Source organism: Lolium perenne, chromosome 1, assembly GCF_019359855.2.
Source record: "Lolium perenne isolate Kyuss_39 chromosome 1, Kyuss_2.0, whole genome shotgun sequence".
NCBI lineage: Eukaryota > Viridiplantae > Streptophyta > Magnoliopsida > Poales > Poaceae > Lolium > Lolium perenne.
The window spans coordinates 266,693,111-266,709,372 of NC_067244.2; the positions used below are offsets into that span (position 1 = coordinate 266,693,111).

The 16,262-nt window shown below is 45.4% G+C and overlaps 1 protein-coding gene across 1 annotated transcript; it reads left to right on the plus strand.

Annotated features, from left to right (window-relative positions):
• Positions 1-871: 871 nt before the first annotated feature.
• Positions 872-4,977, plus strand: LOC127327880 (cytokinin riboside 5'-monophosphate phosphoribohydrolase LOG). Its single transcript, XM_051354685.2, has 7 exons — positions 872-1,126; positions 1,839-1,936; positions 2,589-2,619; positions 3,336-3,435; positions 3,522-3,592; positions 4,300-4,443; positions 4,607-4,977. The coding sequence occupies exons 1-7, from the start codon at positions 872-874 to the stop codon at positions 4,709-4,711; spliced, it is 804 nt and encodes a 267-aa protein (XP_051210645.1). The 3' UTR covers positions 4,712-4,977.
• Positions 4,978-16,262: the final 11,285 nt, after the last annotated feature.

Below are 16,262 nucleotides of genomic sequence, written 5' to 3' on the forward strand. Positions count from 1 at the left end.
GGAGGGGCTTCAGGCGGAGTGGTCTGCATCTACCTCGTCGATGTTGTATAGTCTCGGTGGCGTAGTGCAATGGGGTCTCGGTGACGGACACATCTTGATGGACTCACACAGGGTGGTGGTGTCCGTCGATGGCAGATCGACTTCCTATAGGGAGTTTTGTTGAGGCCTTCAGTTTTCTGATGACGTGCGTGTTGGTGAGGCCCATGCATGAGGCCTTAGTAGGGTCACCCCGTTCATCAAGATGTTGTTTGTGAGGTGGTTTCAGGTTATTCTTTATATTTTTCTTGTAGGTTCCGTGCATCATTTTAACAAAAAAAAAATTGCGCGCATCATTTCGAAAAATACGATCTTTTATCCATATCTATACCTAACTATACATGTATCTATATTTATATCTAAATCTATGTCGATATTGATATCTATATAATATTCTAAATCTATCTAAATCTACATCTATATCTTTATCTATATTTTATATCTAATAATAAAGTCAGTATTGTTTCTTAAATGATAGATGACCCTCCCACCGAATTACATATCACCCAAAATGCCATGATCCTCCTTTTTTTTTGTAAACAAGAGAGTAGTATTATTTTTTCAACAAATAAAACCAAGAGAGTAGAAAAAAACAAAAATGAAATAAAAAAATAAAGGTTAGGTGTTGGCAAAAGCGTGTCTCATGAAAGAGCAACAACCCTAGCCATGGCCCCACTCTTGCGCCCACAGACACCACGCACGGGCACGGCCTATATAGACGACGACGCCACCTCTCTCCCTCCATCCTGCCGCGTCGTTCCTCCCATCCCCCTCTGCTCCACCGCTCCAATCTCGCTCGCGCCCGCGCCCGCACGCGAGCGATCGTCTCGCCGCCATGAGCCTCGCGGCGGCGGCGGTAGCGGTGGAGCCGCCCGCGTTCGGGCCCGTCGAGGTGGGCGCGGTCGACTCGCCGCCGCCGCCGGAGCCGAGCCGCGGCGTGCACGGCGACGTCGACGCCGCGGAGGACGGAGGCGCCGGGGCGTCGGAGCGGCGGGCGTCGCGGTTCCGCCGGATCTGCGTCTACTGCGGCAGCGCCAAGGGCCGCAAGGCCAGCTACCAGGACGCCGCCGTCGAGCTCGGCAAGGAGCTGGTAAGATCGCAAACCACCTCACCCGCCCGCCCGCCGGCGAGCTCGCTGCGTCCCGCGGCTCGCTCGCCGCCGTCACTCTCCGTCCCGAGGGGTTTTTCCGTCGCCCGCCTCGTCCCCGGGAGGGAGGGTTTAGGTTCTTTGATTACTTCCTTACCGACAAAAAGGGCCGCCTTTCCAGTCCATTTCCTCGCCGATTCGGTCCTTCCCGTTCTCGTCTTCGGATCAATCTGGTGGAGGCGCCCGAACTCGATTTTGTCAATGGCGACGAGCTGTCACTGATAGAGGGCGGGGTTCGCTAGTCCGGTACACGCGCGCCGCGGTGACCATGGGCGGCCGCCGGAGCGTTCTTGCATGATCACGTGGCGAGCGCGCGCCAGAACAGGACGACGGACGCTCATGGCGTCTTCCGCCTTCCTCTGCCATCGCCTCCTGTTGCCCAAAGGCCTTGCCATTTCTCCACCCTTGTCAATTTCCCTCTACCTAGCTTGGCATCATCCCCATCATCACACCGTGACCTCACTTGCTTGCCGAAATGCACAAACAATCGCCATGCTTGCTTGCCCAGACGCACAAACATTTTGTCTTGCCTGCATGCGCCGAAAAATTCAATGCTGCTTGCTACCGCACTCGAGCAAACAAACAGACTGGAATTTCCTGTCACTGCGTGTGCTACACCAGTCTGTGTGCCTGACTGCTTGGTTCTCTTGTGCAGGTGGAGAGGGGCATAGACCTGGTCTACGGGGGCGGCTCCATCGGCCTCATGGGGCTCGTCTCCCACGCCGTCCACGACGGAGGCCGACATGTCATTGGGTATGTATGTGACCATCGCCACACCACACCCATCCCCTATCCATCGCCATCTCTGCCTGCATTGTCTCCCTACATGCCTCGTGCTTTTATGGTGTTCTTTGCTCTGGGTGCTTTGCTCCCAGCCCCAGCACAGCAGAAGCTCAGCTGCGCCAAAAATGGCAGCCTTCGGGGTGCTGGGGGTCCGGGCTCCATTGCATGCCAGTTGGAGCAGGGCAGCCCATGCCGGTCGCGTTCGTTTTTTCACGGAAACGGAAGCTACTTTTCGTGTCCTTCTCGAAAGGGCAGTTGTTTCCATGCCTGCAATGGCCACCATGGGCAGGCACTCCTCAGCCCAGCTACTGCAAGCTGTGCAAGTGCAAGGCAGTACTAGTGTTATTGCAATTTAGTTTAGATTATTTCTGCAGTGGTTACAGTTATGATCCTTTCTTAGATCAAAATTATTGCTGCAGTAGTTGTATTATTATGCATTTATACTTGGAAGTATACTTCTTGAAAGGCCTGCTTCTGGCTGGTTAGCTGTAGCTCTCTCTCTCTAGGGGCTTGCCAGTTTCTTTTCATGGGGAAAGACCAACTTGCTGTTGCTACAGTGCTAGTTTGACTGCTTTGGACTGGAATTAATGTGGCTCTTTTGGTCCCCTTTTTTTCCATCCAGGATCATCCCCAAGTCACTCATGCCCAGAGAGGTCAGTCAAACGCTCCAATTCTAGTTTATGGAATCTTGACTGGGTGTGCAGAGAATTATTTTTTATTCTCCATTCAGTATGATGCATTACCATATGAATCTAATGCTTAAAACAATTATATGAATCTGATATAGCTTCTTTCTTTTGCCATGTAGCTTGGCATTATAATTTAATATTATTTTTGGTGAAAACTGTGATTTATACAACTAGCAATTACGAAATATGGAATTTGCACTGATCTGGTAACAGTTAAGGAATGTACATTATAACCTTTTTAGTCAGATAACCATTTTTTTAATGAATTTGATGTCTGGAAAAAAAATATGATTATGATGTCACATGGTAGTATTTTTTCCTTCTAGGATGACAAAATGTATAAAAATTATTGTTAGTACAACTAGTAACACCATATGGACTTTGCACTATTCTTGCAACGGTTCAAAACACTACAGTAACTTGTAATCTTCTTAGGCAGATATTCATCTTTGTTACATGGATTGGCAATTTTCACCTTCTTATTTTCCATATCTGCAAGATGTATTGCAGTTAGTCTAGGCTTTCGCAGTTAAGATTGTTAATCATAACAAACTAAATAAATTACTACTAGTACTGTTGAGTAGTCAATTTTATGTATGGAATTATCTGAGGATGCAGCTTATACTATTGGATGCTCGTTGATTAGTTACTGTCCCTAATTCATACTTTTTTTTCTCTAGGTAACTGGGGACCCTGTAGGGGAAGTTAGAGCTGTTTCTGGCATGCATGAGAGAAAGGCGGAAATGGCTCGCTATGCTGATGCTTTTATTGCTTTACCGGGTATAGTCCATTTTACTACAAATGAGAGAAATCTGAGTATAATCATATTTGTGCTGCAGCGCTTGATAATCCAGTTCTATTGATAGGTGGCTATGGAACCTTGGAGGAGTTGCTTGAAGTTATCACGTGGGCACAATTAGGAATACACAAGAAGCCGGTAAACACTATCTTGTACTTGTTCCTTGTGCTTTTTCACACAAAAACTATACAGTCCCAATCATCTAGAAAGGGCATGTTTGTCTGTTTATTGTTTGTCAACCCACTTCATTTTAGTAGGTATGAACACATTGTTTGTTTATTATCATGTCGTTAGGGCCGTTATGATCTGATGCTGCCTCCTCTGTTCACATTTGAGCACGATCTTCACCCACATGGCGATAGATTATTGTAAACATGGTTTAGTCAAAGGAGTTGTCTGCATCACTGCCTTAGAATATTGCTGGAACTGAAGGGCATGCAATCAGCATTCTCCACTTTATTATTCGCATCTAGTAAGATAATCCTGCACACTATATGAATATTCCTGTACTGCTATCAGGATCAATGTTTGGGGATATGAAAAAGGCAGTGTGTGTCGTATGTGCAAGAAAATGTCTCTATGATGAATAATTGCTAAGTAATATGAAAAGCTGAATGCTTCAGGGGATATATAGAACAGTCAATTCTGCATCCATCTTCTCTACCTCCTGCCACTATTATTGGATCTGCCAGCCTGTCAAATTTCTATTTATTTGCCTATTGATATCAGATACGATTCTGCTGGTGTGAGTGGATCACTCAGTAATCAACGTTGTTGAATCCTGATCTGCATTCTTGTTTATCACTATACTTATTCGTGGTGCCTGTTGCACAATCGAATACCAGGTCGGTCTACTGAACGTTGACGGGTTCTACGACCCTCTGCTGTCATTTATCGACTTGGCCGTCAGTGAAGGCTTCATCACTGAGGAGGCGAGACAGATCATCATCTCAGCTCCGACAGTCAAGGAACTAGTCATGAAGCTGGAGGTCAGATCCCAACTCTATTACTTATCAGTTGATGACCACAACTCTGAAATTGGAGCTTCCTTTGCTCAATCCAATGGAAGCTGGCTGCATATTGTAGTTCATAGTATGACAGACTTCATTTATAACCTAAAACCTATAACAGTATCCATGTGCCCGTTTGCAGGATTATGTCCCTGAGTATAACATCGGCTTGGTCTGGGAGGACCAGAGCCAGAAGCCAGGCAACAGCCTGGTCCCAGAGCTGGAGACCGCGATCACTTCGTCCTGATCTATATAGGACCAACATGCGCCGTGATAGCAGTGCAGAAAATATTTATAAGTCCTAACCAACCAAAGGGTAACAAGTTGCAGACTAGTTTGGGTGTTTTGTTTTGTTAGCGCTGATCTCTCATACGCTGTCACCGTGGATGATTGTTTTGGGTGGCAGCCATGATTAATTTAGTGGTAACTTCAACTTGTATGGATGGGCAAGCAGCAAGCCTGTAGATCTTGCCGTGATCCTGGGATAACTATATATAAGTACATAGTTTATCATGCCCCCCTTCTTGTGTGCTCATGCTGCTTTCTGTTAATCTTGTTACGTGTTGCTGTTCCGCACAACAGTTCCCCAACATCTCTCTCCAGCTGGGATGTGATCTGACATCCAGGTCTTACAGCGGATTGAAGATCGTCAAAATTGTACGGTACTGCTCAATACGTTGTACCTAACCATGAAAATCTCTAGAGCAACTCTAGTCCCCCATACTACGCCCCAAAAGCATATGTAGTGTGCTGGATATGAAACCCCAAAAGCCTATCTAGCGTGCAAAATACATCTAGAAATGTATTTTTTTAGATGTGTTTTATTGAGAAGGTTTGGTTGGGCTTGTTTGATTCATAGTTAGGAAAAGTGGAGGAATAGAAAAAATTGAGAATGGGTATGATCTGCCGCCTTGAATCCTATGGGAAAGAAACCTATGAAAATTGGTTTAACTGGTTGTATAGGAAAGCTATAGAAAATATCTATAGAGATTAAGTACATAACATAGTTATCATAAACGTATATGAATTTTTCCAAGAGATCCAACCGTCGGATGTACATAGGAAATCGAGCGAGATAGGTTTAGAACTAGAGGTGCGCACGGTTAAACCTGGTATGGCCCAAATCATTAGTGGCATTGGATTATCAGGCCGACTTGAGACACAACTGACTTAGGCATCACTAGCTAGTCCCACAACCTAGTGTCATGCAATTTTTTTGACACGCCACCAGTAGTTATGGTCGGTGGCGTCACAATTTTTAGTATGCCACGGTAGTTTGGGGAAATACCAGTGCCGTGTATCGATAGTGGTGCGACACTAATGAGCGGTGTCCTATAGGCTATAGGATGAGGCTCTCGTGGTGAAAAATTATCGTCTCAAAGCACAAAGAGAGGAGCAGACATGATGATGCAAAAAAAAAAAAGTTTGACTCAGTCTAAGACCATGTCGATCCTTGTGTCATCCAAGGGATTTCGCCAAACCACCAACTACGAAAGGAAAACAAGATTCGGTGCAAGGGATCCAAGATGCCTACACCTAATCATTCATCGAAATCGATAGCAAGATATTTGTTAAACCGTATTGCCTAGATATATCCATCATAATATTTATGGATTTCACAAACACGAATAAATTCACACCATATTTTACGCATGTGTCGTAAATTGCATCGCTTTTTTTGAATTAATGATCTTTGTTAAGACACAATGTCACCTAAATAAGTACTCCCTCCGATCCATATTAATTGACTTCAATATGGATGTATCTAGAACTAAAATGTGTCTAGATACATCCATATTAGAGTCAATTAATATGAATCGGAGGGAGTAACCAATTTTTTTGTTTGGAAATAAGACATAAGTTTAACACACAATGAGTGTGTCATCAGAACTCAATAAAAAAACACGTGCTACTATAAATTGTTATATTCACTAAATTAATTATGTAACTAAGTTTGTAGATATAATGATTTTTTTGTAAACAAATATAAAAATTTAGTATAAAAAAACAAAATATTATTACCTATATTAAAGCTGCCTATCTCCTACAAGGAGAGAGCTTTGGCTAGTATTCATGCAATCTACCAATAATATCATTGTATGAACATTGTCCATAGTAACCTGATGATAATTATTCATAAATTTTCATACTAATTCTCTGACGGTAATTACCCATCATTAAAACTTCGCTAGTGCGCAGTTCTTCGACAATATATTTTAAGGAGTATACCTTCGACTAATATCTCTAGCACTTCTTTAACGAAAGCTGACTTCTTCCATAGTAGCTCCAGAGTTATCTTAGGGCAACTTCTAGAAAATTTCGGCGATTTTTTTCGGCCATAATTTTTCAACGCTAATTTCTCAATTGTTATTTCTTCACAATAGTTCACGGTTGTCCTACAGGCTATTCGTTCCCTCTTTACCGAAGAAAATAATACTGAATTGCTCCGGACACTTGCAGCTGGAGTGTAGTGCTACTCCCATAGTACCCTCTTTTTCCCAGCGACCCATGGCCACTCAGTCATTTCTGTCTACACTACTCTATTTTTTTATCGTATTGCGATCACGAAAGGGTAAAAAAAAAACTTGGCCCACCGTCCATCGCCTTTTTCAGCCAGCACACGCTATCCTTGCTCCGGGAACTTGGAGCTGGAGCGTAGTGCTACTTCCATGGTACCCTCTTTTTTTTTCCATCATCACATGACCACGCAGTTATTTTTTGTCCATACTTGATAGCTGCATAATCCAGCATCTATACTCCATGCTTAAATCTCATATTTTTCAAAAAATTAATAAAATAGCTCTCTGTGGAAGAGCGAGCATCGGCAAGCGACACCACGAACTCCTCCTATTTTTTATTTAAAAAATTAGGATTTGCTGAGTGTTTCCTAAAAACACTTGGCAAAAATGCGTCCCTCAGTAATGGTCCACTCCTCTGTTAGTTCACTTTATTTTGCCGACAATGGCATGTCACACAAACAAAGACTTTGTTGAGTATTTTTTCGCCTTGGTCGTGTACTTTTGGTAGGAGGGTGTAGTGTTCCCTATCGAACACGGTGCAAATAAAGTCCACGAAAAAATATTCCATGGTTTGCAGAATTAGAAAAGAAGGGACATACGATTACGAAAAAAGAAAACCGACAAAATCGTTTGGAGATGCTTCATATCGATGAGCCCCTACGCCCACCCGGAAGGTGATTCAGTCAATGCTACACCATATTCTTCCCTGAAGAAAACTGAAGGCGGAGGACAAAGCAGCCAATAAACTGGAACATGCATGCCATGAACGCGCGTGCTCGCTAGTCGTCTTCCGCAGGCCATAGCTGGTGCTATCTTGCATATCAGCGATCTGTGCACAGATGTATAAATGCAGCATGGGCTGATGGGCATGGCATGTCAAGGCACCGGCATGAGGCAGGCATCGTCGGGCCTTCTGTTTTCGTGGAAGTTGGTACTGGAAACGGAATGATTACGATCATGCTGCTGGCTGGCTGCTCTGATGGATTTGACGACACATGCAGTCTCACTCAAGCTGCCACTCCCAGTCAGCTGAGCTTCGCTCTAACTCCCTTCCTGCACCTGCACCAACCTAGCTCTAGGTTCTAGCTAACCTTATAGTTGTACAGCCCGGACTTCACTGCACTGCACCGGCCCGAATGCTATCACGTTTTGTTACTAGCTTCTGGGCCTCTCTAAACTCTATCCATGCATTTCTGATGAGAAAATTGATGGAGCAACTGATCTTGATCGATCAATCCCGCCGTACAGTAGAGTGACTTTTATGATGGTTTCATACAAACACGCAATACGTTAGGATTGCTTGAAAAGACGCCTCTTTCGAATAATATCCTTATTTTTTTTTCGAATACCGGCAGAGCTGTCCGCGGTTTTATTAAGGGCATCTCCAACGGCGCGACGCAAATGGTCGCTGAGCGACCATTTTCGTCCGCCGTGACCGGAAATGCGTCTGGGGCCTGCTCCAGCGGGGCGACGCAAAGTGATCGGGCCATCCGCGGAGACGCAAACCTGGCCCAAATATGCGCCTAGGATGCGTCTCTGGCGGACGCGGAAAGTGTCCGCTCGCGTCTGGCGGACGTTTCGTCGGGCCCGCCTGGCAGTGACGTAGCGTCGATGCGTCTTCTCCGCCAGTACTGGCAGCGAGGCGTCGCTTCGGCAGTCTGCGGCCGCGTTAATGGCGATGCCTCTCGTGGCGCGCGGCCGTCGCCTACCTCTGCGCACGTAGTATGGCGATGCCACGCGTGGCGCGGCCGTCGCCCTGCCTCCGACCTATATATACAGGGGCGCGAGCATCTCATCTCCTCCCCACTAAACCCTAACCGCCGCTGCCGTAGCGCCGCTTCCTCTCAGGCTCCAGCAGATCCACCATGAGCAGCACCGGACGCGGCCAGGCTGCCGCGCCTCCACCTCCACCTCCACCTTCACCTCCCACTCCACCTCCTCCGGCCTCGAGCTCCTCCGAGGAGTTCGACTCCGAAGACAGCACCGACCTCCTCCACCCGGTCAGGGACGCCGCGGCCCTGGCTGAAGCGGAGAAGGAAGCACAGGAGGAGCTGGCGGGCCACGCGGCGTTGGACGCCGAGCTGGAACAGCGCAGGCTGGCGGCCGCCGCTGCAACAGAGGATTCCGACTCGGAGATATCTTGGTCCTCCGATGACCCTGATGCGCTGACGCCGGAGGAGAAGGCAGCGGAGCATAGGGCCCTCGTCGAGTCTTTCGAGACGCTCAAGGACGACGCCGCCAACGCGAGGCTGGAGCAGTGCCTGCAAGAGGACGCGGCGGCGCACCGAGCCATAGCGGCCGCGCGGGAGGCGGCAGAGAAGCAGGCGACGGAGGGAGGCAACGACGGTGCCGGCCCGTCAGGAAGCAAGTAGTTTAGGCCTATAGATCTACTTTGTATAGTTTTTATGCATTTTTATGTACTACTTTAAATGTTTTTACTATGTTGCAATTCAAAAAATGGGTCGCCCCGGTTTTTTTTGTACTAGCTCTAGGGCAAGGGTTGAGTGAAATTTGGGACCTATGGGCTCAGTATGAGCTGCTCTCTACAAGAAGGGAATGGGTCTAGTTATACTGGACAAGCTCCCGCCAATTGCGAGAGAAAAAATGATGTTCATCTGGTGGAATGATGTTCATCTTGTGAATATGATGACATGACCAAACTGACATTTTTTTTTGGCTAATCAGATGCATCCATCACAAACTCTTTCGCTTTTTACATGAGTACTTTTATATACTGCATGAGCATCTGCCTTGGTCACTTATACTGACGACCATATGTTACCTGATACTGAAGCTACAGTAGTGTGCTGCGAGAAACAAGAAGCAGGCTGGGAAATTTTAAGGTTGATGCAAGTTTTCTAGACGACGGCCAGAGTTACAACTGTTTGTGACCAACTTTGCTCCAGCTGTGATGCAATCCGGCATCCAACAGCGTTACATTTCCACCCAATAAGTTGTACGTACTAATCAAATCTTTCATACCAAACGAAGCTCGTGCGTGTAATCTAGCATGTAATAACAAGATAATGTACCCTATTCTGTCGTCTTCACTGCAGTTCGTCCTCTCCTGGGGCCTCCTTGCTTTCTTCAGGTGATCTGCCTAGCAGAAGCAAGATCGCCGTCGTCATCGTGAACCACGCAAATTTGCTGAAAGTGCTCTCTATCTTGTATGGTCGTACATTGGGCCTACAGGTCGATCGATCAGCCAGATGTAAAAAGAATTACACACCATGTCTGCACAGGTTTGTGAGTACATCTGAGATGTGTTTCTGTGTGTACCGTTTAAGATCATGCGGTCGTGGCGTGGAGGAGAGGTACCAGAGCAGCCATCTGTTCCGCCAACCTATCCGGTGCTCGTTCCTCCGAGCCTTGGTGATCATGCCGTAGAGCTCCACCTTCTTGTCTTCGATCGCGGTCAGGGCCTCTTCTTCCCGCCCTCGCGCGGCGAATTTCGAACGATGATTCGCCTGTCCACACACGCGAACAAGGAGTTGTTTGTACAGTACAGCCAAGTAATCAACTACGAACCGTGCGAAGAGAATAAAAAGATCGAGAAGATGTAAATATCGGTACACAGGTGGTAACAGGAAATTTTGTAGCCTGAATTTGGGTTACAACTTACAATGGGAAAACTCATGTCTAGGCAAAGGCGCGCGCAAAGCATATCTTGTAGTTTCGATCGGCCAGAAATCACGCGAAGAGAGAGAGAGAGAGAGAGAGAGATGGGAATACCTCGTCGGTGTGGATGCGCCTCGGCAAGAGCCGGAGTCGCGCCGCTGCCGGCATCTGCTGGCCGCCGGCGAGCTTCCTCGCGGCGTGTCGAAGATGCGGCACCACCATATAGATTGACCGATAAACTCTTGGTGCACAGGCGCTACGCCATCTTATACTCTCGTGAGCAGGCCCGGCCCATCTAAGCTTCACCTTTCATGTCGATTTGTAGTACAGAAGGCCCTGTAGTTCGGTAGTGTTGTTCTTTCAAATACAACGGCGATAGTAGTCCTTGCCGAGTTTTGAACAGGGAAAAGGAACAAGCGGCTCAAGCCATTACATTTTTTCTATAGCAATCATATACTTTATTAATCAAAAATCAAGTTATGTAAGTTATATGAACCAACACACGTGGAAACTAAAAGACAAACCTCGATAAAATTATTATCCTAAATTTGCAGATAAAATCATTAAACATCGAAAAATACAAAAAGATTCCTAGACAAATCAAGGGTGTGTTTTTTTGGGCTGGAGCTCCACAGCTGCAGCTGCAAGAATCAGCGGTAACTGCTAGCTGGAGTTGGAAGGTTGGAGCCGATTGGTGTCTGTTTGTTTCGTCGGCTGTTGCAGCTGCAGCAGCGGTTGAATGCCCCTTAGTTTTGTTGATTGGGTTAGGGCATCTCCAACGGGGCGACGCAAACGGACGATGTGCGACCATTTGCGTCGGCGCGGACTGGAAATGCATCTGCACACTGTTCCAGCGGGGTGACGCATCGTGTCCGGGCGTCCGTAGCGACGCACGCGGCGCAAATATGCGGCACGTTTGCATCTCCGTGGACGCTGCGCGGTCGCACCGAGCGTCCGTTTGCTTCCTCACGGGACCGCCTGGCAGCGAGCCTGTATCAAGGGCATCGCTTCCACGACCAACGCTTTCATGGTCAGCGCTTCATTATTACTACGGAGTAATATTCTTTGTCATGTCTTCTCTAAGCATGTAACAGTGGTTTGGTTACGATGCAACTAATTTGTATTCTATACATACACATGCATCTCAGTATAGTATACATGCGGCAGCTTGTATGTACGTGCGACAGCAGCAATAGCTAGCACGTATGTCGCCGCTGAAGTAGTGCAGCGCACGCTCGGCCGCTCGCAGCTTGTATGTCGCAGCAATAGCTAGCACGTAGGAAGGGAACCGTGTCTGTGAGGCCGACGTATAGAAGCTCGCGAGACAGTGGCGGAAGGCTTCGACGGAATCAAGCCAGGACGATCAAAAGACGAAATAGAAACAAACCGTTTTGTGATATTTTGTGTGTATTATGGAGTTTGGTGAGAGGGCATTTCAGTAAAAGTTATGTTTGGAGCTGCAGCGGCTGGAAGAAGCATCGATATGGAGCGCTCCAGGCAAGCTGCTGGAAGGAGCTGGCCCAAAAATGAGGATTTGTTTGGGCTCCAGCTTCAAGGGTCCGAAAGCTGGTGGAGCTGCTTCTTAGAGCCCAAACAAACACACCCTAAGAAAAGCACTACTGCCGACGCATCTAAATCATCTACTGCCGGCGCACCTAAGCCCGCCGTTGGGAACGGGCCGGTGGTAAATGACTATTGCCGGCGCACTGGCCTATGCGCTAGCGGTAGCTTCGTTACTGCCGGCTATATTATATGCCACAAACACAAACACAAACACAACATTCATAATGTGTTACTTACTTATACTTTGAGCCCTTGTCATGTTCTCTCTATGAGTCTATGCTACAAATGTGTATATATAGAGTTGGTACCGAAGTTGGTTGTAATTGTTACCTTCTTGATATTACATCTGGGCATGGGCAGCCCGGCCCGAAAATTCTGGGCCGGGCCGGGTCGGGCTTGCACTTCGGGCCAGGCTCAGGCCTAAAATCTGGGCCGGGCCGGGCTCGGGCTTTCATTTTCGTGCATTTTAGCCTGGTTGGGCCAGGCCGGGCTTTTTGCTTGTTTGGGCCAGGTTCGGGCTTAAATTACAGGCCCGACGGTCGGGTCGGGCCGGGCTCAGACCTGACTTTTTAGCCACAGGATTTTTTAAACCCGGCCCGAAGCCTGGCCCGTCCCGAACTTTGCCCAGGTGTACTTGATATTAATAACCCACTATAGCAAAAAAAATGTTGGGCTTCTGCTAGGCTGCAGGACAGAAGGTGACGGGCCAGAAACGATCAAAGAAAGAGACGAGAGGGTTTTTTTTCTTCTGTGTTTTCTGATTTAGACCCTATTTTCTGTTTCCTAACTTAGCTGCAATTTCGAAATTTATTTTGAGGATCCAAACTTTCCTGACATTTTCGAAACATCAATGACCTTCTTAACTTACTACAGACGTTCCATGTAACTTAGTTTGAAACTTTGAAACATTTTAAAAATATTGAAAAAGAGTACGATTTGCACCTATTGTGGTTTTCACACTTATTACTTTTGTACATTTTTCTTAGGAAAATAGCATGATGCGTAAATATTATATGAAAATGTATTGGAAAATATTATCATGATGGGAAAACAATTCCCAATTAGGTTTGCTAAAACAGTGATGTTACAGTATGTATCGTAAATATTATATGAAGATGTATTGGTGGTATGCCCCTTCTCTTGATTGGTGGTACCATTGCCGGTTTTCACATCAAGAAACATCTCATCTTTCTCCAGGACATAAAATATTTACATGTTTAGATCAAAGTATATTGACATGTTTAGATCAAAGGAACTACTTTTTTTTTAAGAAATGGGAGCATCGCCCCAACCTCTGCATCAATAGATGCACACAACTGTTTTATTGCATTGTTTAATATTCAGAAGTTATACAACTCAAGAGACACATAAGGTGTACGTAAAACTTAACCAACGGAAAATAAAAAGGAAATATAATTATACAAGTTGCAATCTCTTAATAGGCTGTCAGCCACCCTGGTTGTAGATATCCCGAGCAACCGTCTCCAGACGGCTGCATCCAGAATCCATATGCGCACGCTGAGCCTCCGGTAGTAGGTATGACCATTCGTGGATCCAGTGCGTAACCATATATTTTAATTGTTTTTCGAGAGATAGGTACATTGTTTCTGTATTATATGTCTTGAGTACAAGCAATGCCAATGGTATCCTATAATTTTAGGCCATATTTTATTTCTTTCTTGTGATTTCTTCCTGACGTCGAAGCAGATCGGTTTCGCATGGGATTCCATTTTCACTTCTAAGGTGGCTTGATTTGGATATGAATAGTTCTTACGGACGGAGTTTGCTGAATCATATGCATGTCCATTGTGTCTCAGATTTTGCCTTCTCACATATAACACATATTTTTCCTTATTTTGGATCCTAATTCGTTTTATGTCTGATGCTTCTGCACGTCGAGCAGTGTGTTTCTTAATATTGTGCTGTTTGACATTGTGCCAGATGTTATGTTCCTTGCATATCTGGTGGAAACTTGACGGCGTTGTTTATATGTTCAATGCCATGCTGAAACCATATATGTACATTGCACTATTGGTAGCAAGAACATATGTTATATAGGTTCCTGCAGTGATGTTAGTAAGTGAATCTATTTTCTGTCCATGGCTTCATTTAGTTTGTATTACACTACTGTAATTCATTTGTTCTAAATATAAGTATAAGTATTAAAATATTTTATTTCACATCAATTGGTATCAGAAACAAATTTAATTGAATAATTATTCTGAATGGGCCACCGGATGTCTTGGCGGACAGCTTGCGTCGAGCTTCCTCCTATCTGCTCAGGAAGAATATTCTAATTTGTTACATTGCAATTGCATATTCTTTTTTTTAATGTTTATTCATAGCTCGATGCTTTCTGTTAGGCAGCAAGCTAACATGGGCATAACACAGTTTAACATATTTTACATTGCGCAAGATACCCCTGCATGTAGGTTGGAAGATGACATTAAGAAATATCCATAACTCTTGTAAAACAAGGTGGATTAAGATAATGCATTGGAAAGTTCTAAAAAAAAAGATAATGCATTGGAGATTGAAAGTATGTATATACCACATCCAATCATCCGGTCTAGGCTTGATGTGCACAGCGAGCTGCGGGAGTACATCTCCCAAGGGTCACCGTGCCTCTCCATCAGATCGTAAAACTCTTCTCTCTTCTCTTGGATTTGCACCTTCGGATCAACGAATTTTGGGGGTTTCTCACTAACAATCTGCAACAGAAGGCATAGAATGACCAATTACCTAGTCGCGATCAACAAGGGCATGCATAATGACTATACCTATACAGATATGGTGGAAGTACCCTTTCTTAAAAGACAGATCATGAACTTTGTTCCTCACCTTTGTGGCTTGAAGCTCTCTGCTCAAATCAGCATTACATAGAAGCGCCTTTGTGTCTTGAAGCTCTTTGTTCAAATCGGCATTACGTTCAATTGCGTCAATGTACTTCGTTTGCAGATCCCTGAATTGCTAGAACCAAAGGATTCGAGTATTGATGCCAGACAAACAATCAACATAACAGACAAGCGCGTTTAAACCAGAGTAATCTTGGTTTGCTTCAACTGCTCAGTTCGACAATATGTATATCCATGTATAAAGAAAGAGTAATCTTGAATTGCTAGAATAGTATTGATCTCAGACAAACAATAATCATAAGTTGGCCGAGTTCTCATAAAGCAGATTAATTTGTTTAACTTGGAAGGCTCTCAGTTTGACCAAACATATAAACATTGTATAAGAATGAGTAATACAGATTCGCAGGAAAAAAAAGGTAATACAGTATATATAGATGTAAGTTTTGAGCCAGCTGTCCCTGTTCAAATTGTTATTGTGGGTTTAGATCATTATGCATGCACCAATTATGAAGTGCGGATGAACTAGCTGATGAGTGAATTGTCGTTTGGAAATTATAAAAAGAAATCATACGGTGAGAGCAACGCACGTGCGTACGGTTTGGTTCTACTGTTCGGGCTACCGCTACCGAGCTAGTACGCATTGGCGATCGGCGGTGATGAAGGTAATCAGATCAACCAAGAAAACGTACCTCGTCGGTGTGGAGGAGCCTTGGCGAGAGCCGGCGCTGCTCCCCCACCTGCACCGTCCGCCGGAGAACAGCCCGGGCGCCGAGACTCCTCGCCGCCCCTCCTCGAAGCGCTGCCGCCATTGCCCGCCTAGATGTTAAACCAGGTAAGATTACTACGTTGGACGACGTGGGCTTAGCCCAGTGGTTGGGGTCGCAGTGGCGCACCCTAACGACCGGAGTTCGATTCCTGTCAGGGACGAATTTCGGAATTGTCACGCCAAGTCCCGCTTCTACTATATCAAAAAGTGTCTAGTTCCTCCTAGGCACGGTTTCATTTTTTTTTTTTTTTTTTAAGATTACTACGTTGGAAAAGAGGGTTAGTTATTATTGGGCCGACTGCGTGGGAAATACCCGGTTACACCCGGGTGACATACACCCTATATTGAAAATTCCAAAAAAAAAATTGTGGATTTTTTTTGAAAAAAATTCACGTATCTAGATATTATGTTGATACTCATTTGTGCAGATTTTGGGACAAAAAACGATTATATGTGACCTACACAAAAATGTGAAAC